General features: G+C 36.1%; 1 protein-coding gene across 2 annotated transcripts in view; it reads right to left on the minus strand.

The window, feature by feature from the left end:
* Positions 1-1,570: 1,570 nt before the first annotated feature.
* The window catches only part of MAP3K7 (mitogen-activated protein kinase kinase kinase 7), a 67,819-nt gene continuing 43,243 nt past the window's right edge, over positions 1,571-26,146 (minus strand). For both annotated transcript variants that reach the window (XM_030859508.3, XM_030859509.3), the window contains 5 exons: positions 19,767-19,831; positions 12,060-12,165; positions 7,774-7,835; positions 6,958-7,073; positions 1,571-4,406 (listed from right to left, as the gene is read on the minus strand). In XM_030859508.3, the coding sequence (XP_030715368.1) occupies positions 4,226-4,406; positions 6,958-7,073; positions 7,774-7,835; positions 12,060-12,165; positions 19,767-19,831 (530 nt within the window). In that variant the 3' untranslated portion in view covers positions 1,571-4,225. The remainder of the gene's footprint in view (positions 4,407-6,957; positions 7,074-7,773; positions 7,836-12,059; positions 12,166-19,766; positions 19,832-26,146) is intronic.

A 26,146-nucleotide genomic window follows, 5' to 3' on the forward strand; every position in this document is an offset into this window, starting at 1 on the left:
GGGAACAGACCAGTGTCTGGCGCTTGGAGTGAAGGGAGGGATAGACAGCAAGAGATGAGAGAACTTCTGGAGGTGATGGAGATGATCAGGATGTTGGCTGCTGGGTGGTTTTTTTTACAAGTGTATATACAATATGTCTAACTCAATAAATTGCACGCTTTAGATGAATGCAGTTTACCGTATAAAAATTACACCCCAATTATTCTTTAATAAGACCCCCACACCCACAAAAGGGGCAAAAAACAAACCAAAAACAAACCAAAAACAAAAAAACCTGGGCTAAGTCTCACTTTCCTATAGAGTGGAGAACGAGTCTAAAGACCAAGCCTCACAGCCCCACGACCTGTATTTCCATTTGCAGCGCATCCTTCAGGTGTGTGGGTGCAGGGTGGGGCGGAAGACTGGAGATAATCCCACCCATCCAATAAGTGAGTGAAAGAGCTGAAGCACCTTGGGACTTAGTGAGCATTTTAAGTTACAGCACAGCCAAGTGGCTTAAAACACAGACTTGGCTTTAAAAGACAAATATGGGTCTCAATGTTGGGTTTAAAAGTGGTCACAAAGTCCCTGTGCCTGCAAGTTTAAAGTTACCTCACGTTCCCCTTCCTTTGTTTGCCATTCCATTTTCCTTCATGTGGGCTGATAGTGGCTGCTGAGTCTCCAGGCATGTAATTCTGCTGAAACCAGATGATGATAGAAAAGCAGACTCAGGCACAAGTCTTAACCTTCAGAAGCCTATTTTCCCACCTGTGAAATGGGAACACCATTTAACTACCATGTGACTGAAATGGACATGTCACTTGGCATTAGCCACAGCAGCTTGGCTTATCACAGGTGCCCAATAAATATTTGTTGAGGAATGAGTGAATAAGCAGGTATATTTACTAAAGTGAAGGCAGAGTTTATAAGAATGTGTGTGTGCACAGATGTGTAGGTTAGAGGGCTAGTAGGTTGATAAAGAAATGAAATACTTAATGTAATTTAGATAGACTACAAGAAATCAGGTTTCTAATGAGCAGAAGTGTAGTGATGTACACCGTGTTATACTTCATACAAATCAGGATTCATTGAAACTGTGAAGAGAATCCATTTAACCAAAAATTAGAATTGGGGGAAATGATGTATTAACTGGCCAATCACCCAGCCTCTCAAAAATCATGATTATGTTACAACAGCATTGAGTATTAGGATTACTGACTTTTCAGTTTTTATTCGATTTTGTATAACGTAAACATGCTGCTCGAGTAGAACACCTCACAGCTCATTTGCTGCTATAAATCATTCACCATTTTTATGACCAAGTTTAGAGTAACAATCTGAATTTTATTACAAACAAAAATAAATCTAAAAAGCTTCCTTCAATTATACAGTATGCACAAGGATTTCTGCATCACATCATTTTACATAAAATGTTCTGAATGACAGAAGTAGAACTTCCTACCGTTTGAAGAAAGGAGCTGACCACTGAAAACCACACACACTTACATAAAGAAACAAAAGTTTCACAGGGAAGGCCTGTGATCTGGCTACAGGCAGGAGCTGAAACTAGGAACATAAAAGAAACTTGCAGAAAAAAAAAAGACATTTGATGCTCTAAAATACTTCACCAAAAATAGTCAAACATTTGTAAACAGCTTTTAAACAGACCTCTTCAATATGCTATGTTGCTATAAGGTAAATATTCTTAACTGATTTTTATTTGACTCAAAAAAGCTATTTTTACTGCTGAGGAGTATTTCCCTGTAAGTTAGATAAAAGCTTTGTTTTCCTTCCCTGGAGGTAAAAATAAAATGTAATTAGGGCTTATTCAAGGATTGTTTGTGAATTTTTCAGACTGGGGCCTCTTAGATACTTGTTTATCTGTTTGCTATTTCCACCCCAAAAAACGAGGGTTAGAATAAACGGTAAGACCGGAATTAATAACAAATTTGGCTGCTTGTTAACACCTCTGTTTGAAGGGCTGATGGGTGAGAACACTGATGAAACTGGCTGTGGATTTTAATCATCCCTGCTATGCTTTTCTCCCATCATCAAGGATAATAAGGACTTGAAAAATATGAGCTTGGCAAGTACTTAAAAACCAAGTAAGGCTGAATTGCACTCAGTGTACAGGACCGCTACAGTACTGAAAATCCCCAGGAACATACTGTAAACAAACGAGCAAGCGTTCAACAGCCTTTTTTGCATTTGGCATCATGACTTAAAACTACTATTTTCTTCCATTTACTTATTTGGGATATTTTAATGAAGTGATTGCATGTAGTAATAACAATAATAAACTTTCCCTTTAAGTGCGTAGTGTATAGCAAAAACACATTCGTGACTAGAAATAAAATCTGAAATCTAAAATGCTAAATCCTAATGGAAAAGTTCAGCCTTAGCATCCACGCTTGGCTACCTCATGCTCTGGGATAATTAGAAAAGTCTCTAAACACCGACTAGGTCCCTTTTGGTGGAGTAATAGATGTACGGACAAGCAGCAATACTATGGAAGAGTGAAGCTTTTCCTTAGAGTTATTTTCTGTGCCAATTTTATTTTACTATTAATACATTAAGCCTAATATCACTTTCAGCTAGGTAATTAAATTACTTGGGAATGAAAACCTCCTTTTATTTAAATGAAGTGATGGTCGATATTTATTTACCAAAAACTTTTTAATAATAGATTCTGAAGAAGCTAAAAATGACACAGTTTAGTACAAACTGTCCTTTACCTTTATTGCTTGTATACATAAGGAATACATTATAAAACTCAGTGGGAAGAAGAAAAAATAATGGAAGAAAAAGTTACCTGCTTTAGTATTTTTAAGAATAGTTTTGATAAATTCTTAGATCAGCTTGCTTATCTGAAATAGAGCAAAACTACAATACAATCACGATATAAGTCTAATAATCACAGCAATTATGCTTTCATTTTAAATTTTCTCTTCATAAAACATTAATGCTATAAAAATGAGGTCGATGACATCCCTACTTAAAAGACACCTTGTACTGGTATCAAAATGTAATTAATTTTAATACCAACTGAAAAAATAGAGCTTATATAGTTTATTATTTCAATGAAGTTTTATTATTACTTTTATTTTCAAAGTTGGTAGCAAAGTTACTGTTAACAATATAAATTTTCTATTTATAAGTGAAATTCCTTTAAAAGTGTTGAAAGGCAGCAGGCATCCTAGGGTGGGCTTGCAAGGAAAATCAATCATTCCAGTATCGATAATAGGATACTTGATGAATTTAGATTTACTCCTTTAACTTCCTCATTAACTTGTCCTGATTTGCCAGGTTTTTTGCTCATTTGGTATTGTAAAAGAAATCTAGGCCCAAGCCTTTTGGCTGGAGCAATTATTTCCATTTTCCATGATTTCTCTTCAGTTTTTCAAATATACAGTAGAACAATCCAATAATCATTGCAGGAAGGAATGATCATTTAAGCTGGATCATGTTCATTTACCTTTTAATTTCATTTGAGGGATATTAATATTAGAGTCATAAAAGCTTTACAGTTTCAGCACACATACACGCAATCACAGAATTAAAAATCTTTATACCTTTTAAAAAAAAAGGGTTCCATTTTGTTCAATGTATCATAGACAAAGTTTAGTCTAATGAAATATGCTTTTATTAAATACAGCAGCCGCCACTTACCTTTAAATATTTCATGGATAAAGTTCAGTACTGATCCAAGGATGCTGGCATCAAAGCCCTCACTCTCAACTATCCCTAAAGGTTCTGTATTTCTATAATGTAAAACCAATTATTCTAGATTTATAATACCCTGTCTTTATCTTGGTATATACCATCTTTTGGAAAAAAATTATTGGTTTTTTGAGATGAGATACAAGAACAAAATCATTCTTGAGGTTCCACCTCGAAAAAAAGACAATGATTGCTCATAGCAGCTAGTTTGATACCCCTTTTGTTAGGCTAGCCTTCACACAACGAGCATGCATATACAGCCACGGTTTACTGCATCTGTTTTGAAGTTGAGAACTGCTGCTTATTCAAGTACAGATGCCCCCATGTTATATGAGGAGACAGGTGAATTGCATGTCCACCATGAGAAAAGGAAAATAAACGATGAAACAAATGCAGCAAATATAGGCAGCTGGCATTCAGAACACGCCAAAAAGCTAACACTCATGAATTGTCATTATAAGGGTTTTTCTCTCCTTTAAAAAAAAGTCTTTCTTTGCATATTTTAAAATTTAACGGTCCCAGAGAATCATGAAGTGCCTTGTCGTTTCTGCTGCTGACTCCTGATGACCTCTAGTTGTTTTTTGCACTGCTGATAGTAAGTAGAAAGGCTTTTGTTTTCATCTAAAAGCTTTTTATGTTCCTGTACCAGACGAGATGTATTTTGCTGGTCCTTTTCATCCTGGTCCAGTTCTGCAACTAGTTCTTGCCTAAAAACAAATACCACATATTACACAGGATGGAAATATTCATACCTTAACAGCTAATGATGGAAGCTCAATTAATTAGAACTTTTATTCTGGGTCTATCATTATGCATCTTAGGTACATTATTCAAATATAACTATGGGCTGGAATGGAAACTATCAACCGTTCTTCTGGCGTAACCATACAAATACCATAATCCTTTTAATGAGCAACTGTACTTAGATAAGTAGTGAAAACAGATAACATGGCATAATAAAAGTGGCAGAAAATTTCATTTGGTATCCCTTTTGTGTAGGAAGGAAGACAAAAAGGCTGGGAAGGGCTTTATCTAGCTATCCTTGAAAATAACACTTGAAGTTTTAATCATTCACATTCTACTTTTTTTTTTTTTTGTGGTACGCGGGCCTCTCACTGTTGTGGCCTCTCCCGTTGCGGAGCACAGGCTCCAGACGCACAGGCTCAGCGGCCGTGGCTCATGGGCCCAGCTGCTCCGTGGCATGTTGGATCTTCTCGGACCGGGGCACAAACCCGTGTCCCCTGCATCGGCAGGCGGACTCTCAACCACTGCGCCACCAGGGAAGCCTCACATTCTACTTTTATACTCACGTAGTCATATTCATATTCTGAAACCACAATCCTATTTAACTACAGTGCAAAGTGGGAGCTAACAAAACATCTGCAAGCTAATTAAAATAGCTGCTATCCAACCTAAATCTCCTTCTTATTTTAAAATAATGAGAAGAATACAAAATACCACTTTTGAACCACTTACTCTTGCAAACGTTTTCGGGAAAAACCAGAGTCTTTTATAGGCTGATAAATTTTTTTGTTTTTTTAAAATAAATTATTTATTTATTTATGGCTGCCTTGGGTCTTTGTTGCTGCGTGCAGGCCTTCTCTAGTTGTGGCTAGTGGGGCTGCTCTTTGTTGTGTGCGGGCTTCTCATTGCAGTGGCTTCTCTTGTGGAGCACGGGCTCTAGGCGTGCGGGCTTCAGTAGTTGTGGCATAGGGGCTCAGCAGTTATGGCTCGTGGGCTCTAGAGCGCAGGCTCAGTAGTTATGGCACATGGGCTTAGTTGTTCTGTGGCATATGGGATCTTCCCGGACCAGGGCTCAAACCCGTGTCCCCTGCATTGGCATGCGGATTCTTTTTTTAAAATTTATTTATTTATTTATTTTTGGCTGCGTTGGGTCTTCGTTGCGGCGAACGGGGGCCCACTCTTCATCGCGGTGCGCGGGCCTCTCACTGCCGCGGCCTTCTCTTGTTGCGAAGCACAGGCTCCAGACGCGCAGGCTCCGTAGCTGTGGCGCACGGGCTTAGTTGCTCCGCGGCACGTGGGATCTTGCCAGACCAGGGCTCGAACCCACGTCCCCTGCACTGGCAGGCAGACTCTCAACCACTGTACCACCAGGGAAGCCTGGCATGCGGATTCTTAACCACTGCGCCACCAGGGAAGCCCCCAGCCTGATACACTTCTTTAAGCGCCTTTTATTTGGGGGATAGTATGTATTAGCTCCTAAAGTGAGGCTGCTGGAAATAACTGAATTAATGAAAAGTCCTCAAACAAAATGTTACTAGTAACATTTCTTATTTAAAGTATTTAAAAATCAATTAAAACTATCATATTTTTTACAGTGCCCACAATTCACCATTTGTTTTTCTCTAGCATAGAACTCCTCTTTCAAATGATTAAAGTATGAAAAAATTATAGGTTAGGTACAAGAAATACATATTCAGACATAAGAAATCGTTTTTTTCTTATCATAAAGTGCCACAGAGTTCCATAATTAGTTCTACAGTTTGCAGACTGTAATATTTAATCTCGTATTTAGCCTTTAAAATATTAAGTTGAATTCATCTACATCACTGTATTAGTAAACTGTAAAAAAACTACCTACCACCATAAATCAGCTCCATAGGTTATTTCATGAAGGTCATGTTTAAGAAAACTGAAATACTGTTTTTTAAAGAATCTCAAATAGAGAAGTATGGAAATGGGACTGTATTTCTTTAAAAGGGGAGTAAAGCAGTCTCTGTATCTCCCAGAAAAATGTAAGTACAAAACTCCCTAGAAAAACACTCATAGATATGAAATAAAGCCCTCTAATAAGTAATTCTACTCTCCTAAACACACACCTGGCAAGAATATATCTACATATATGTTTCTAAGATAAAGCACAACTGAACATTAGTAAATCAAATTATTTTACCTTTGTCCAAAGAAACAATAAACCTTTATAAAAGTAAATCTAAACAGCTTTTAACTTTAAAATTCTGAGAACATAAAACACATGGTTATGAACACTAGTTTATTTCCCTTAGTTATATTTTTCCTAATATAATAAGAAATAGTCAAAAGAGATGAGTTTTGCAGGGAAAATTAGCCGAAGGGTGCTTAAAACTTAAACATAGAGAAAATCTCCACATTAGAAATATGCTTAGTGATTAATTCTAAAAATTATTAAGTTTTCATGTCTTTAAACAATATTGCACCTTAACACGTTTTAAATTCAAAATACTAATGATTTATTCTTATTCATTAAAGACAACTTACTTTCTCTGTAATAACAATGCAATTTCTGTTTGGACTTTCATATATTCTTGTGCCATTTTACAATGCTGTTCAAACACTGCCATAGATTCTTTGGAGTTTGGGCATGGTGCTAGAGGCTGAAAAATCAGGAATGTTAAAACATAATTAAATCAAACTCAATATCTAGCTGAGAGTTAAGACAGAGACTGTGATATATTTTTATAGCACTAAAGCAATGATCTTTTAAAAATAAGTGTTAAACCAGGCCTAGAAAATCTCAGTGCCCTTTTGTCAACGTTAACTCAGATCTTAAATTTACCCTTGCCGCTTTAACACTTTCTCGTTGTTACAGAGAACCATGAGTCGAGTACTCTTGGCCTCTGGTTTTACATTTCAGGTTGCCAGACTTTATTATATTGAAAGATGTTTATAGCTCTCACACGCATGAGGAGACAATGAAGTACATTACTTGTATTTTCAGTCACCATGAACATGCCAAAGTACCACAAAATCTATTAAGCAGAAATGAGCTTATATGGCTTTTACATTTTAATGCACTAAAAATAAAGAGCAAAATGCTATTCTTGGCAGTCTTGAACAAAGGTACGAGTATTTTAAGATGATTGTTAGAACAGGAACAGTGATTTTGGCAATTTTAATTTTGATTGACTTAACTGAGAATCAGTTATTTCAGCTTGATTTTTAAAAGTTTAAGGAGGTCAACTAAAAGCATAAATAAATGAATATACAATAACAGATAGGAACACAACCATCAGCTTTAAAGATAAACTTCTCTAAAAGGAAAAAGTAAACTTTGCTGAGAAAGTAATCCTTTACCTGTAGTTGGTGATCCAGTGTAAGATAAGCCATTGGGATGGAATTATCTGATCCATTGGTATCTGGAATTAGAGTATGTATTTTATTTATTTTCTGTTACAAATAATTAGAAACAAAAAGCAAGAAAGTATGCATGAGATAATGGTATTGTTTTTCTTAGAGTAAAATAAAAGTTATTGCTACTGGTAATTTTTGAATTCTAAAAGTAAACAGAGGATATCCAATTACAGATAATTGGAATACAACCATACTCTCACACCTACAATTTAAGTTGGCTATAAGTTGAATAGAACACAATATATTAAAGCATGTAAGGCTTTGTTTAATTAAAAACAAAAACAGTGATATGGGACCTTTATATTTTAAATTCAGTCGTAACTGACTCTACCTAATCAAATTCCACATTCTTTCCTTGATCATGCTAAGTTTACTCTAAGGCTGTGTCAACTCCGGCAACATCAGTGTTCCTTCACAGGGAAAGGGGGAAAGCAAGAGGCACTTTCTCTCCCAGTGGATCATCTTCAATTAGTATAGATTCTAACATGAGCTGCTCATCCCACTCCTCCCAATGAGAATCACTGCAGAAAATGAGAGATGTTATTGATGGGAGTATATTACACACATTGACAGTATGGAAACTGTGACTCAATATCATGCCAAAAATAGTTAAAAGGGTTAATTCAAACAACCAGTCAATTTTATCAGACTATTTGAACAGACAGGTTTTGTTTGTATTTCAAAAGAGGTAAAACTGCCATAACAACTTGCAAGAGAAGCATGGGATGGTTGCTTCCCAATATTAACATTTATGTACAACAGTTCCAGAAGCAGGAAGGATCACTGTGAAGTAATATGGACTTTTTATTTCAGAAGTAGCTGCTTTCCCATCGTTTATAATAGAGAATAAGTGAGCTAAACAAGTGAGCTGTTCAGCCCTTTTTCTATAAGCGACTCCTTGAAAGGGTGGTGCGGATGAAGGCAGGCAAGGTCAGGACGACAGCAAGGCACTGCCTCAAATGCAATAGGAAACTAAGACAGTTTGACGGTTCAGTAGCCTCCTAATTTACTGCTGACTGATATTCTAGCTTCAGTTTTTTTTTAAAAGGCCATTAAGAATGTGCTTGCAAATAACTCCAAAAGCAAAGCTAAATCAGACCAAATGAGATAATGCATGTAAGGAATACCATGCAGTGCTAGCTAGCCTATGGTGAGCACTCAACACATGGTGCTGGTGGTGGTTATTATTATTGTTTTAAAATTATTGTTATTGATACTAAACGAAGAATTGGGAAATGAGGGCAATTTTAAATACTCAAGTTTATATTTCAGATTAAAAAATTACTGTTAATCAAATATTGGAGTGCACTAAAGTAGGAATAACAGAGGATTGCCTAAGAGAGCCTTTACCCTAAAATTATATAACATAAAGGTTTTTCTGAAATGGCTAAATAAGAAATACATTTGTTTCTCTGACGAAACCTCTCCCCACCCCCTTACAATAGTTTCAAATAATGCTCCCACCAAACACTGCTTTCCACAAAATTAAACTGATTAAAAGTGACTTCCCCCTGACCTTATTGGAAAAATTAAGTGTCTTGAAAGAGTTTTTCAACTTAATATTTCCACTCCTATCGCTCTTTCTTAAATCTTTGATACTTGATATATCCTATTAAATCAGTCCCCTATATCCAATATGTATTTCAGAATTAAATATATCAGTGTTTCACAGTATTCTGGGGGTGAAAAAAAAAGTCCAAGGATTGTGCTACTCAAACAATTTTAAAGCTCTTTGAGAGTGGGAAACTTAAGGTCCTTTATTGAATTTCATCTGTTCTCTGAAACCAAGACGTGAGATTTTACTTTCTCACTTAAATTGAAATTTAGCTTTCAGTTTCTGGTTACAAGATAGCAAGGCTATGCCACAAAAGTTTGTTTTTTAGTTGTTGATGAAATCTAACCTCTTTTCTTAAATGTCCAGATTCACACTGATTTGGTTAAGTTAGGTGGAATCTCTTTTCTAGCCCCTTAAACACAATACTTATAACTATCTCATATTCTCTATGTGCTCCCTTCATGTGGAATGCTGTCTTCTCCTTTCTGCTTTATGACTAAAGAACAATAGTGACTAATCTCACTATTTTACAGAAAAGTCACAGACTATGCCAGGATTATGCTTATTTATAACTATTAAAACATTCGGTGTAGTAGTTTGTTATACAGCATGATGAATTTATTTTTAATGTGTCAGTATTGTAACTGTAATCAGAATGCAAGCAATGGGGCATGTCTTATATTTCTATCTTTGCAAAGTACTAAGCACAGGACAAACTCTTGAGTGAATGTTCCCCCTGTGCACCGTTCCCCGCCCACGGTGGGACCCTCTACTGGGTCTAGGCATCTCTTTCACTAGCTGCTCTTGCGTATGTATATCTTTCTCTATCGCCAATACATTCTAAGTAGAAACCCAAGAGTACTTATGTGTTATGATTATTAAATCATTGTGCTCTTTTTCTCTGAAAAAGCACAAAAACCTCTGCCCTTTTAAGTTAAAAAATCGAATTAATTATGTTGTTTTAACGTATGTATGCACTTCTAATTTTTTTCTGGGTCAGTGGGCCTTCAAAGAAAAAGGTTTTACCTATCTCTTTCCTACAATTTATTCTGTTAGCTTGATTATCAGTATTTTTCTTAGAAACAGTGCAAAGCTGAACTTCGTTAATTATAAACTTAAACCAGATTCTCAACTTCTAAAATTGTATTCAAAATATTTAAAAACGATAACCACACATTTGCAGTATATTTCAAGGCAAAGTCAAAATTCAGTTGATACTGCAACCTGGACCTATGTATGATATCTAGCTATTGCTATTTTGTGGTATTTTAGGTCCCAGAAAAGAAACAAAATGCAGCAGTTAAGTGAGAGGGACTTAGGAGAATTTTGATTTTTCCCTCATGAATTCACTATCTGCCACACATTGACTGGCGTGTCTAGATTAGTCCAGGCTGAAGTGAGGAGACCTGCCAAATGCTGTAATGTCTGGGCGAGCATGCCCTCACCGAAGGATGTAGGAACCAAAAAGAGCTGACACTACCTGAATGTTAATGGTCAAATCTGTCGAGAGCATTTCCCTGCCCACCTCTGAGGAGAAGTACGTCATGGTAAATTCTGCACACGTGCTGAGTAGTGGTGAATGTTCTGGATAATCCTAGGCTGCGCTGTGCTGAGGGTGAAACTTAGGAGTTTTTGCCGCCAATGAATTTAAACTTACTAAAACTAGTGAGTACACCCAAGGCTAAACATAGTTCTATCTTACATGACACGGAGAAAAGCCACCCAGTTAATTTTTAAATTAAATTATGAACTTGACTAAACCATGACAAGTATCTGCAAATACCTGTAAGCAGAATTTTAGTTTGTAAAGACAGAAAGCTGACTTTTTAATTGCCACAATTAGTAACATAATTGATCTTATATAAAACCCCAAATTGCTTAATTTTCCAAGATCTAAGAGATCATCTTCCTTCTCTGACATAGTAACATATAAATAATTTTTATAGAAGTATATTGCTGTGTATTTATCAAGGTATCCCCTTAATGCTAAAGAAAATTTCTATTATGGCACATAATTTCCTGCTTACCCATAATGAAACTATTCCCTTACGACCTTCAGACAGGCAGGTTTTAATACTAATATTTTGATTTTGACCAGTTAGTTTTTCATGTTGGGGAGTTTTAATAACTCTTACCAGGCTTTTAAAAGTCTATTTAACAGAATATTTACGTAACTGAAATGAGGTCTCCCTCTCAGTTAAAAATGATTCAAAAGGTCAACGGTCAGAAATGTTTTTCTTACCAAGGTACATAATATCTTGTATTTTTAAAACAAGACTGAGATGAAGATGATTATTTTACCATTCTAATTTTAGTTATCAAAAGATGAGAATTTACTACTATTACTGAAAAGGATGGATTGTAATAGGACAATCAGACTGAAATATCAAGAATAGAATATCTTCCTATTTGAAAAAAGTCCCCAAACAAACCATCTTCAAAATACATGTTTAGTATCTGGGGGAAAAAAACACATGGGGCAAGGTAGTAGTCTCTGTCTTAGCACTCAAAAAGGCATTTTAAAACTTATTGCTAAATATCTGATCTTATTAACAGGGAAATCTAAACTACTGTATAATGCCTGCCTTTGTAAGCATTAGAGAAATGACATGATTAAATGAACATAAACATGATAAATTCAACTTCATAATTATAATGAGGATAAACTGGTCACCTGTGGAATCATCAGGGGTCCATGGATGACTGCGGGCTGGCTTTTCTGAGGTTGGTCCTGAGGTAGTGATCATTCTGACGCTAGGACTGGATGACCTACTGCTCACCTGCAAGAAGTGACAGGAGGAACAAAGTGTGATTTTGATATGAAAACAAAATAACAAGAGATAATTTCCATTCTAAGACACAGGAGAGACTTCCATTTCTATCAGAAGAGGTCCCAAAACACTTGCAAAAAACAAATAAATCCTCTAAGAATATTAGATAAATATACATATGTTAAAAAAATTTATATGCACTCACATAAAATATCTCTTAAAAAACTGATAAGCTTGCAAGGAAGTAAGGGAAAAGCTCTGAGACCAGAAATAAAGTCTAGCAAGTGCTTAAGCTGCTAGCCCTGGGAATTTCAATTGAACCCCAGTGGCCTGTAGCTTTTGTTCTGACTGCCTGCTGCACTCAGAGAAACAGGCATAAAGTCTTACGTCTTTGTTGGATGTGAGTAGGACTGGCGAACCCCCTGCTTAAAGCCAAAACCCAAGAAAGGCTTCACTCTCAGTAAACTAGGGAAAAAACCCTACCCTACAAAAGCAATAGCAGGACTCCCCTTCTCCCTAACATATGCGCTTTAGAAATTCTTAGCGTTAGAGTCTATGGATGGTAAACTCAGTTTTTGTTCACCTGAGAATGTTACTTTGACCTCATTCTTCACATTTTTGTTGACTTAACAATTCTAGGGTGACAGTTGTTTTCTTCCAGCAGTTTGAAGATACTCTACTTTCTTCTGTCTTCCTTGTTGCTTTGGAGGATCTAACTGGTATTCTTTTGTGGACAATCTTTTCTCTCTGGCTGCTTTTTTACTCTATTCTCTTTGTCTTTGTTTTCTAGAATTTGACTATAGTACGCCCTGTGTTTTAACCCAGTAATATATAGGTTTTCTCTTTTTTTTTCTGCTTGGGATTTGTTGTGGTTGGGATTTGTTATATCTTCCATCAAGCTGGGAAAGTTTTTATTGATTCACAGTGGATACATTTTCTCCCCTCTACCCAGAGCTACTACCCAAGACAGACAAATTTACTTGCTACTGCTTTTGTTTTGTTTTGTTAAAGTTATTTATTTATTTATTTATGGCTGCATTGGGTCTTTGTTGCTGCACATGGGCTTTCTCCAGTTGCAGCGAGCGGGGGCTACGCTTTGTTGCGGTGCGTGGGCTTCTCATTGCTGTGGCTTCTCTTGTCGTTGAGCACGGGCTCTAGGCACACGGGCTCAGTAGTTGTGGCTTGTGGGCTCTAGAGTGCAGGCTCAGTAATTGTGGTGCACAGGCTTAGTTGCTCCATGGCGTGTGTAATCTTCCCAGACCAGGGCTCAAACCCATGTCCCCTGCATTGGCAGGCGGATTCTTAACCACTGTGCCACCAGGGAAGCCCCATTTGTGATATTAAAACAAATTATCCTACTTGGACCTAGTATGAATTATCATATTCCTTCAACTTAAACCTTTCCTAAGAGAATTCTTTGCTACTTTATTTCTTTCGTTCTAAGAAACTCTTAGTACCTCATGTGCACACTCATTTGTTCTACTTCATATTTCCCATAAGCTATAAAACTAAGAAATAATGCTCATATTTTTAGGTCAAGTCTCAAAACTGGTCTTTCTTTAAAGCTATAAGAAAGGCTACGAGTTAAATTTAAAACCATAAATTAACTAAATAAGTCTTTATATTTTAAGGAATGAGTATCTCAATGAATAATATAATACGCTAACATGTTTGTATTTTAAAAAAATAAAGAATATTTAAAAATAAGCCATGGCCTTCCCTGGTGGCGCAGTGGTTGAGAGTCTGCCTGCTGATGCAGGGGACACGGGTTCATGCCCTGGTCCGGGAGGATCCCACATGCCGCGGAGCAGCTGGGCCCGTGAGCCATGGCCGCTGAGCCTGCGTGTCCGGAGCCTGTGCTCCGCAACGGGAGAGGCCACAACAGTGAGAGGCCCACGTACCGCAAAAATAAATAAATAAATAAAAATAAACCATAACTTTATTTTTTGAATACCTAAAAAATACAAAGCATAGATAAGAACAGATAATATTTGATAATTTTTAAAAAATATGAAACTGCTGGCAACCTAGTAGGAAAGAAGTCTTATTTTTATATTAGCTATTTAAAAAAAAGTTACTGATAAAATTCTGATGGCCATAAATGCTCTGAAACTATTAAAACTCATTTAGGTTGCTCTTTCCTTCCAGACATTTACAATTACTTTTTCTATTCTCAAAGAAACTGAAAAGTTTAAGAGATATAGAAATACTTGACTTACCACAAGGGTTGGCTATGAAAGTGGTTCTGAGAGTGCAGAAATGCCACACAGCAATTTAAGACAGCAAAAGAATACTAAGCCAAATTTAAACTGCAGGGCAAATTACCATCAGTAGACATGAACCAGAATTGGACTTTGATCAAAACTTTATCTCTATATTTATAAAGAGGAATTGGAAGTTATTTACAAAGATAAAGCTTTGCTTTTTATGTCTCACTTGAAAGACTGGGAAAATATTTTCAGAAGTCAAGAATCTATGGCCAGGGTTACTTACTATTTAGACTGACATTTGAAAGCTATTTAAAACCCTCAGAAATCATCTTAGTTGCTAAAATTATAGAACCACAAAACACAGAGATTTATATGATATTTCTGTGAAGTACATCTGAACAACATAAATATTAAAAAGAAATGGGTATCAGCAGGTAATGTGGATTTACAAGGGTACTTCCTCATTATGATAATCAGATTAATTAAATCTATACATGACAGGGTATATTAAAAACATCCTTCCTAATCCAAAATTACGGGCTCAATCTAATTCTGGCTTCACCATAGTTCATTATAAGGGAAATTTTAGAATTTTATTTTTCTTATATGGTCTTTAAACTCTCCAATAGGAAGGTATCCTATGAGCCAGGAATTATTTAAGACTATTATGTAAGCTTCTGATTTAGAGCTTTAACAGAAAATTATTTACACTAAAGGAGGTACAGAATGAGGATGGACAAAAGAAGTAGTATGATAAATTATATTCCTTAAATAAATAACAACAATGTATGATAATACAGCTTTTGATATGTGATATAAGGCCTTTAAAGCAAATACTTTCCATGATCCCTGACAGAAGCTTCTCTTATGACACAGCAGGAATAGAACACTAATGGATTTTACTTCTTTCCAAGCGCTAGTTTTGTTTTATTTCTCTATAGTAATACATTATAGTGAGAATAAGCTGTAAGACCCCTGGGAGGCACACTAAGGGGGACAGGCATATAAGCATGTACTAAGCATCTATTGTGTGTCTGGTACTTTCACATGTTATAAGAACGCTGGGGGGTGGATGTTATGGTCCCCACTGGCAGATAAGGTTGCTAAAGCTCAGGGAAATTAAGGACTTGCCCAAAGCCACACATCTGACCAGTAAATGTAGATTCTAAAGTCCATATAGAAATCAGTACGTCTGGTTCTTTAAAGAATCATCATCACATCATCTTGCAGCTGAAATTTTCCTTGACTGCAGCACTCTCCAAGAGAAATCTTGAAAACAGATCCACATCGGATACAATTCCAGAACGGGTATGCAGGCATACATGAGAATGTATAATTTTAGGGAAACACAGAAAGGTTCACCCAGATGTATTATAAAAAATAAATCTGTGCAGTCATCTGTAGAAATTTATTATCGGACTTCCCTGGTGGCGCGGTGGTTAAGAATCCTCCTGCCAATGCAGGGGACATGGAGTCGATCCCTGGTCTGGGAAGATCCCACGTGCCGCAGAGCAACTAAGCCCGTGCACCACAACTACTGAGCCTGTACTCTAGAGCCTGCGCGCCACAACTACTGAAGCCTGCACGCCACAACTACCAAGCCTGCACTATAGAGTCCACGAGCCAGAACTACTGAGCCCGCGCGCCTAGAGCCGGTGCTCTGCAACAAGAGAAGCCACCACAATGAGAAGCCCGTGCACCTCAACGAAGAGTAGTGCCCACGCACCGCAACTTTGAGAAAGCCCGCGCGCAGCAACGAAGACCCAATGCAGCCAAAAATAAATAAATAAGTAAATTAAAAAAAAAAAAGAAATTTATTATCAAGGTGGGTTAGCCTTGCTCAACAATATAATACAACAAAAAATGATCATCAATAAACAATATTTAAATGATTAATGATGATGTAGACCACCTGAAGCCAAAACACTTGAAACTGAAGAGGTCTAGGATTACTTTACCCTGCACTGCATTCAGTTTTATATGCAAGAGAGAGTGAGAGAGTATAGAGTTTGTGTGTTTTTGGAATCAGATCTGGATTCAAAACTTGGTTATAGCAATTACTGGCCAGTGTAAGGGAAGTAAAGACTTAGGTAAGTTTCTCTAACTCTCAGTTTATCCATCTGCAAAATGGGGCAAATAAAAAGTACCAAACTTATAGGGTTAAGATTTAAATAATATACATTAAAGGCACGAAATGGGTGCACAATAAATAAAACGCAGCTGTTACTGTTAAAGTTCTCTAGATGATCTGGGCATAAGTCTGATCTGCCCAAATAAGCTCCTGGGAGACTGGGCCTTTTTGGTACTGTCAATGCACCCTGGCCAAAGACTACCACAAACACACCGGTCGTGGAGTTAGTTGGGTTTAGTATTTGCTGCAGTAAAGCAAAGTGCTCCCCCTGGGGCACTCTGGGGTGTAAGAGGGTTTTAGAAAGAGCTTACTAGAGGATCTGGGCTTTTGTTGAATGATTCTGAGGAGGCTGCAAAGAAAGAGGCGTTCACTCTAGATTGGCTACTGTCAGCAAGCAATGGCAATTCTACAGGGAGGGCAGTCTAGGGTCAGGGTAAAGCTGCATCTGGTAAAGAAGCATCAGTCACTCATATCCACTGGGAGAGGGCAATGTTTGTATTTTGTGGGTGGCACAGTGACCTTGTTTTTGTCTGTGCTTAGACAAAATGGTCTTGTTTTGTCTCATTTTATCATGGTCTCAGAGTCACTTTGTCTATTGGTGTTCTGAGACATTCTTTATGTCCAGCTTCTAACAACACCAAGGCTTTAGTATCAGATCAGTTCCTGGACATCAAGGGCAGCTTTTTTCTCAGCATCTTCTCAAATGGAGGCCAAATCCATTACATGTGCTTAATGAGCTTCCTGAATTAATTAAAAACATTAATCAATTAATTTAAAAGTGAGTTGTATGTTGTGTGGATGCAATCTTTTACATGAATACTTACACAACCACTTTTAATTAAGAAGCTTGCTACGTTCACTATTCCTCCTCTCAATAGAAATGGCAGTATAAAAACAACCAATTTAATTTTAGTTGACAGATGAAAAGTTTAAGTGATTTTATTAAGATCAGTCTCGAATCAAGAGTCATAGTAGAAACTCTCACCAGATCACTTTCCCCTATGAGATGTGACAGTAAACTTCATTAGTAAGCTCTCTCTTTTCCTCTGATGGTTGTACTGACTGGGCAAATGCTTTTATGTTCTTTATCAATTTCCATGGCCAAAACAAACAAAAAACCCTGCTATGCATCTGTTTAATCACTGCTTAGCCAGATTTTAAAAAGAACTATACCTTCAATTTTGTACATCCAGATTACGCATACTTTTCTTCTTCAAATAATGAATGTTATTTTCAGTAGTAATTAAAAAGATTTAATGCTCATTTATCATAACATTTTCAGGGGAAAATGTTTTCATAGTATATGAGGATTACCATTTGTCATTCTCACCCCAAACTGGATATTAGGCATTTTAAGTTTGTAATACTTAAGTAATTCTGAAAGAGCGGATCAATTTTAAAAACTGGCTAGACAATGGCTACATAGCACCTGTTTTAGAACAGTTTTACCACCATATCAAACTCCCCCTCACTCTGAATCTCTTGGAGTAGTCCATGACAACTCATGCAGGTGACTGTCCCACAATCAAAGTCGGCCTCAGTTCCAGTATTTTATAGATGAAAATGGTAATGATAGACGTCTCAAGTAATATGGAGTTTGTGAGGAAATAAGTTAAGGCTTGGTATGGTGAGGTCAGTCCTGAAATACAGCAATGCCTTTAATATAGAATACAGAGAAGAGCACTGGCACTGGCAGATGCTCCTGAACTGTCTTAGAGCAAGCCTCCCATTCCTAGTCAAAGGGAGAATACTTGGCTAGAGTTTCTCATAACTGGAATGTCAATGGCAATAGTAAATAGCATTAAAAAGACTGAGCTCATCAAGCCTCTAAGGAATCACAGCAAATACCAGATGTCAAGCTATCTGTTACTGAATGCCCTGGTTAATACTTTAAGTATTTGAGGGGGAGAAAGTGGGAAACTTCATTCAAAAGTTCTGGGATCTCATGAAAGCAGATATACTGAAAAAGCTGCTATTAAATAAATAAAACCAAGATTTAAGGTCACTTAATATCATAAAATATATAATAAATTAATATGTATTATGTATATATAGTATATGTACGTATGTGTGTATATACGTATTTGAGTATGTGTATGGGTATTGCGAGAAATAAAAATATTTCCAGATATAAATGAAGATCAAGGCTATCTATCATTTAAATATCTCAAGTGGTTTTGTTAGTTAAGTTAGCTGATGGCTAGAAAAAGTTTTTAAATATTTATTAATGACTACAAAGAATCTCTAAAATTTCAAGTATGTTATTAAAATGAAATAATGAAACACCTTTTAGATGAAAAGTACTAATACATTTTACCAGAAATTAAATCACATTATTTATAACATATAATCCTATAATTTTTCATGAATATGGACCATAATGTGGTATTTTTATTACTTCAGATGCATGCTATAGTCTTAAAATTTATTTCAGCAAAACTGAAAGCAACAACAAAACCTCATAATTAGTTTTCAATTCATTTTAAGAATGTGATATAAATTATATATGTTAAGTCTATTGACCTGAGTAACAGAAAAAGCAATGACTGCTACTTTTATATACTTGGTTGGTTAAAACTCTGCACTTGTCAGAAATGGCTTAAATTATAGCACTGTCTGGGTCATCTACAAAGAGGTAAGGGGCATTTAGAAGAATATCCAGAAATATAAAGATGAAGAATAAAAACCTGAACAACTGGGATAGAAGACTTTCTAGAGTTTATCCATCTGCTTAGTAAATACTGTCCTAAGGATGTTTCACAAAAATATAAATCTAGGGGATATGACAAATTAAAAGATGTTAAAAATCCGCCAAGTATGTCAGTGCCTGTGATCCCAGAGGAGTGACATCTTTTGGGGAAATATTTATTCCCCTCATTAGTAAAAAGGAGATAATACTAATGATTCATTTTAGAGGACAATGTTAATGACAAATTGTTAAATTACAAAATTGAATACTTCCTTATTAAAGCATATATAAAAACCATATAACATACATAGAGCACTATTGAATTAATCAACATATTTTCACAAATTTTCCTTCAAGTTAAATCAATAATGGCATCTATACTGTTTTTCCCTTAAGTATTTAAGTTCTGGTGATAATGAATTTCTCTATCATAATTTTAGGTCAACTCATAAAACTAATTTTGCAGAGTGTATATATATATATATATATATATATATATATATATATATAAAATAGTTAATTCTTGATTTCTGCCCATTACTATTCTTCAAAGACAGAGAATTCAAATATTAAATCTTACCTGACCAGGTTCTGTTCCAGTAACAGTCAAGTCTTGGATGGATCTACGTCTTGGCTGCCCGTTCCCTTTTAAAAAATAAAAGAAGTAAAGTACTGAAATCTACTTGAAGAGACAATAAGGGTTTAACTGCTACAGGAGAAAGTTGGAATCTGTTGCTCCTTGGATCTACACAAAATATTTGTGAGAAAAATAAGTGAGTTTATTGCCTAAAAAAAAAAAAAAAAAGAGTGAAAGAAAGATGTAAGGAGAGGAAGAGAAACAGCTACAGTATTTTAACTCAAAAGTTGCTGGCCTACAACAAAGTATGTCCTGATACAATAACCACTCCTACTACATGAAGAGCTGCTGAATTCTCTTCTACCATCTTCTGTCATGTGTTTAAACAGATGAATGCTTGGGGGCTGGGGCTGATGACGGCATCTATTTCAAGGGCCTTACGTTACAGTTTCTACAGCAAGACAGCTAGCAGGTTGTAAGCCATGAATGACTTTAACCAATAGCAGTACCTGGTTTAATTCAGGGCCTGAAAGGATGCTTAGGCTTGCATTTATTACACTGAGTCACACTTACCTAATCCCATTAGTCTTTGTCAGAATCTAGTAATTTATTATTTGTGAACAACAACTCTTAATTTCCTAGTGGAGATGAATGACTCTCATTCCATTCCCAAATACACAGCTTGTTGAAATGGGCTAGTGTGTTAATCCTGCTTCAGGAACTTCTATGCTAAAAATAATTTAATTAAAAATCAGTTTATGAAAGAACTCTACACATGTAAGTCTTCAGTAAAATGGAATGAATTAAACAACAGCTTCACTCGGCACTTTTACTTGGGAATAGGGCTGTTTATACAGTATCTTCTAAGATGAGAGATCAGCTATCTAAAAGGAAACACCAAAATATTGTAAGTAACAGCTGACAAAAAAGTCAAAATTCTTTTGACTCTGAAAGCTGTATTATGTAATTTCTCAACTAGTGGGCAGCACTCAGATCTTGTACTCTAATAATTGTGGCCTGATTAGAAGACAGAATTCATTCTTAAAATTTTGTATTTCCATAACCTTCAGTACCTTATTTAAACCAATCAGCAATATATTTAGCATCTTAATCAAGATGACCCTATTATTTTTTACATAAACTAAAAGGACCTTACAACAGAAGAATAATGTTTAATGCAATAATGCATGTAGTGAACAGAATAACTCAAATTTACAGCCACCTTGAAAGTATAACTCTTTTCTATTTAAAGCTATGTTTTAGAATTCTTTGCATAATCTTAACTCAAATTTATTTCGAGTTTCATTTTATTCCAAGCTCCAACTTTTGATTAAATTTGACATAACAACAAATTGCACATTTACTGAATCAGGCACATTAAGATATTTCTGTGAAAACTTTTAATTATCCCTGTTTCCAGAGGACAAAATGGATCCCTACCACCATGACTAATAAGCAATTTCAGGCACATTTCATTCTACACAATCATTCTAAAATTAGCTTAGATGAGACAGGCTTGTAAAAGTGTCTGGAATTCTCTTTTCAGATTAGCAACATTTGTGAATCTGGGGAACCACCCAGCACAGTGTCTAAAAATCAGTACATCACCATTGCAATAACAACAAAAACAAGCTCCAATCTAGGTGAGGGAAGGCAGAAAGGGGAATAGAAGCTTTTAAGTAGGGTAAAGGAGAGCTGATAGTTAACAAATGCCTTAGAATGAGAAATCTTCAAGCTACATTATGAGTCAAAGCAAGCAATACTAGGTAATGCACTTTCATTAGCATAACCATGGCAGAAACCATCTGGCAAACAGTTCAGACAAAGCAAAAAAGGACTGCAATCAACAAATACTTGTTGCTCCAATATTAAGTTTTAAGTCATAATTTAGAAATATGAATGTAAAAAACATCAAGCTCCTATTATCGCAAATGAAAATTACTGGGTGTGTGCTCAGTAAATTTAGACTGATTTTGAAGTTTTTGGTAACTAAACACTAATTCAGAAACTCACTAACTTTATACTTTTTCAGGGTTCTTTGATATGTGCATAACTATATTACACATGGCAGTATAAAGGAAAAAAGAAGTAGAAATGAGGGACAATATGATGTTAACAGATGCTTAATCAAGGAATATGAAACCTGTAAATGATGTCCTAAGTATTTTATTCTGTAACGAATTCTGGAACTTTCACGACTTCGGGTAGGGAACAAATGATCTTTTTAAGAATAACTTTACTAAGTAAGAGCAACAAAAGGAATATACTATATCCCTAAGCCCCTCCCCCACCCAACAGGGTGGCTGGAATGGCAGCTGATAGGTCGATCATTTCTACCACACTAAAACAAAATCCATCTCTTCAAAAAGCTGCTCTTTTTAAGTACAACTGATTTCCTGAGCTGGTATTGGAAAGTCATCATTATAGAGTCCCTCCAGAGACTGCTGGATTGGGTCCCAGAGAGTAATTCTTGAGGTTTTTCTTATCGGTTTCCTTACCTTAACTACTTACATTTTTCTATGTTCCAACTTCCTGAAGACTCTCTTCATGTAAAAATCAACACATTTTTCTGGAGACATCTCTTAAATAAAATATTGGAAATTCTGATATTCATAAGTTTTGAATATTAAAAATTATGGGACACTATCCTTATGTGTAAAATACACAAGATTTAAAAAATTCACACAGCACTGTACACTGCAGGATTATACTACTGCTTCATGGTAAACTGAATATGTAATTTAAAAATATATGTTAACTGGCACTGCAGAAATATAAAGGATCATGAGCGATTATTACAAGCAACTCTATGCCAATAAAATGGACAACCTGGAAGAAATGGACAAATTCTCAGAAAAGCACAACCTTCCGAGACTGAAACGGGAAGAAATAGAAAATATAAATAGACCAATCACAAGCACTGTAATTGAAACTGTGAGTAAAAATCTTCCAACAAACAAAAGCCCAAGACCAGATGGCTTCACAGGCGAATTCTATCAAACATTTAGAGAAGAGCTAACACCTATCCTTCTCAAACTCTTCCAAAATATAGCAGAGAGAGGAATACTCCCAAATTCATTGTGAGGCCACCATCACCCTGATACCAAAACCAGACAAAGATGTCACAAAAAAAACTACAGGCCAATATCGCCGATGAACATAGATGCAAAAATCCTCAACAAAATACTAGCAAACAGAATCCAACAGCACATTAAAATGATCATACGCCACGATCAAGTGGGATTTATCCCAGGAATGCAAGGATTCTTCAATATACGCAAATCAGTGTGACACACCATATTAACAAATTGAAGGATAAAAACCACATAACAGTCTCAATAGATGCAGAAAAACCTTTTGACAAAATTCAATACCCACTTATGATAAAATCTCTCCAGAAAATAAGCACAGAGGGAAACTACCTCAACATGATAAAGGTCATATATGACAAACCCACAGCCAACATCGTTGTCAATGGTGAAAAACTGAAACTGTTTCCACTAAGATCAGGAACAAGACAAGGTTGCCCACTCTCACCACTATTATTCAATATAGTTTTGGAAGTTTTAGCCACAGCAATCAGAGAACAAAAAGAAATAAAAGAAGTAAAACTGTCACTGTCTGCAGATGACATGATACTATACATAGAGAATCTTAAAGATGCTACCAGAAAACTACCAGAGCTAATCAATGAATTTGGTAAAGTAGCAGGATACAAAAGTAATGCACAGAAATCTCCTGCATTCCTAAACACTAATGATGAAAAATCTGAAAAAGAAATTAAGGAAACACTCCCATTTACCACTGCAACAAAAAGAATAAAATACCTAGGAATAAACCTACCTAAGGAGACAAAAGACCTGTATGGAGAAAACTATAAGACACTGATGAAAGAAATTAAAGATGATACAAACAGATGGAGAGATATACCATGTCCTTGAATTGGAAGAATCAACATTGTGAAAATGACTATACTATCCAAAGCAATCTACAGATTCAATGCAATCCCTATCAAACTACCAATGGCATTTTTCACAGAACTAGAACAAAAAATTTCACAATTTGTATGGAAACACAAAAGACCCCGAACAGCCAAAGCAATGTTGAGAAAGAAAAATGGAGCTGGAGGAATCAGGCTCCCGGACTTCAGACTATACTACAAAGCCACAGTAATCAATACAGTATGGTACTGGCACAAAAACAGAAAAACAGATCAATGGAACAGGATAGAAAGCCCAGAGATAAACCCACACACATATGGTCACCCTACCTTTGATAAAGGAGGCAAGAATACACAATGGAGAAAAGACAGTCTCTTCAATACGTGGTGCTGGGAAAGCTGGACAGCTACATGTAAAAGAATGAAATTAGAACACTCCCTAACACCATACACAAAAATAAACTCAAAATGGATTAAAGACCTAAATGTAAGCCAGACACTATAAAACTCTTAGAGGAAAACATAGGAGGTACACTCTTTGACATAAATCACAGCAAGATCCTTTTTGACCCAGCTCCTAGAGAAATGGAAATAAAAACAGAAATAAACAAATGGGACCTAATGAAACTTAAAAGCTTTTGCGCAGCAAAGGAGACCATAAATAAGACAGAAAGACAACCCTCAGAATGGGAGAAAATACTTGCAAACGAAGCAAGTGACAAAGGATTAATCTCCAAAATGTATAAGCAGCTCATGCAGCTCAATATCAAAAAAACAAACAACCCAATCCAAAAATGGGCAGAAGACCTAAACAGACATTTCTCCAAAGAAGGCATACAGACTGCCAATGAACACATGAAAGGATGCTCAACATCACTAATCATTAGAGAAATGCAAATCAAAACTACAATTAGGTGTCATCTCACACTGGTCAAAACGGCCATCATCAAAAAATCTACAAACAATAAATGCTGGAGAGGGTGTGGAGAAAAGGGAACCCTCTTGCACTGTTGGTGGGAATGTAAATTGATACAGCCACCATGGAGAACAGTATAGAGGTTCCTTAAAAAACTAAAAATAGAACTACATATGACCCAAAAATCCCACTACTGGCGAACACCCTGAGAAAACCATAATTCAAAAAGAGTCATGTATCACAGTGTTCGTTGCAGCTCTATTTACATATCCAGGACATGGAAGCACCCTAAGTGTCCATCGACAGATGAATGGATAAAGAAGATGTGGCACATATATACAATGGAATATTACTCAGCCATAAAAAGAAACGAAATTGAGTTATTTGTAGTGAGGTGGATGGACCTAGAGTCTGTCATAAAGAGTGAAGTAAGTCAGAAAGAGAAAAACAAATACTGTATGCTAACACATATATATGAAATCTGAAAATAAAAAAAAGACTCTGAGGAACCTAGGGGCAGGACAGGAATAAAGACGCGGACATAGAGAATGGACTTGAGGACACGGGGAGGGGGAAGGGTAAGCTGGGACAAAGTGAGTCACAAGAGGGAGGGGATATGAGGGTATAAGTATACATATAGCTGATTCACTTTGTTATAAACCAGAAACTAACACAACATTGTAAAGCAATTATACTCCAATAAAGATGTTAAAAAATATACATATATATTAAAGTTGGCACAAGTTTCATATTCCTTTACTAGTTTTAACAATTCTGGCTGTTTTCTTTTTTTTTAAAAACATTTTTTTGATGTGGACCATTTTTAAAGTCTTTATTGAATTTGTTACAATACTGCTTCTGTTTTTTTTTTTTTATGTTTTGGTTTTTTGGCTGCGAGGCATGTGGGATCTTAGCTCCCTGACCAGAGATCGAACCTGCACCCCCTGCATTGGAAGGCCAAGTCTTAACCACTGGACTGCCAGGGAAGTACCTAGCGGTTTTTTAGAATAAAGTCTCCTTTAGGGTGGGGGTTATTTCCCCCCACTAAAGGAAAGCAATTATTATTGATGAGTTTTGCTTTCTAATAAACCTACTTTATTAGGTTAGAGTTCAATTATTTAAATAAAAAAAAGTGATCTTGGTAGACCACAATATGGTGCAAAGAGACTACCTAAATATTCACTGTTAGGTTAGATGCACTTCCCTATTTAATTAGTCACAAATATAGAATTTTGCTGAAGGTGCGGTGGCTACCCTTGGCAGAAGCAGGTATAGTATATCTCAGTAGAGCTCTCCTTGGGCCTCAGTGTCCCTAAATAAAGGTTTACAGCTGTTAATGACACTGTGTGCAAGGTAGGAACTTGAAGATCTAGAAAAGCTCAGTTCTTTCTATCTCATGGTCTCTTCATATTGGCGCTGCACTATTTAAAAAGGGGAAGAATTGCACTAATAATTTACGTACATACAGTTATAGGAATGTTTACAAACAGTACCTACTGGCTCTTGAACCAAATATAGTATTAGAAG

The sequence above is a fragment of the Globicephala melas genome, chromosome 14 (genome assembly GCF_963455315.2).
Source record: "Globicephala melas chromosome 14, mGloMel1.2, whole genome shotgun sequence".
NCBI classification, from domain to species: domain Eukaryota; kingdom Metazoa; phylum Chordata; class Mammalia; order Artiodactyla; family Delphinidae; genus Globicephala; species Globicephala melas.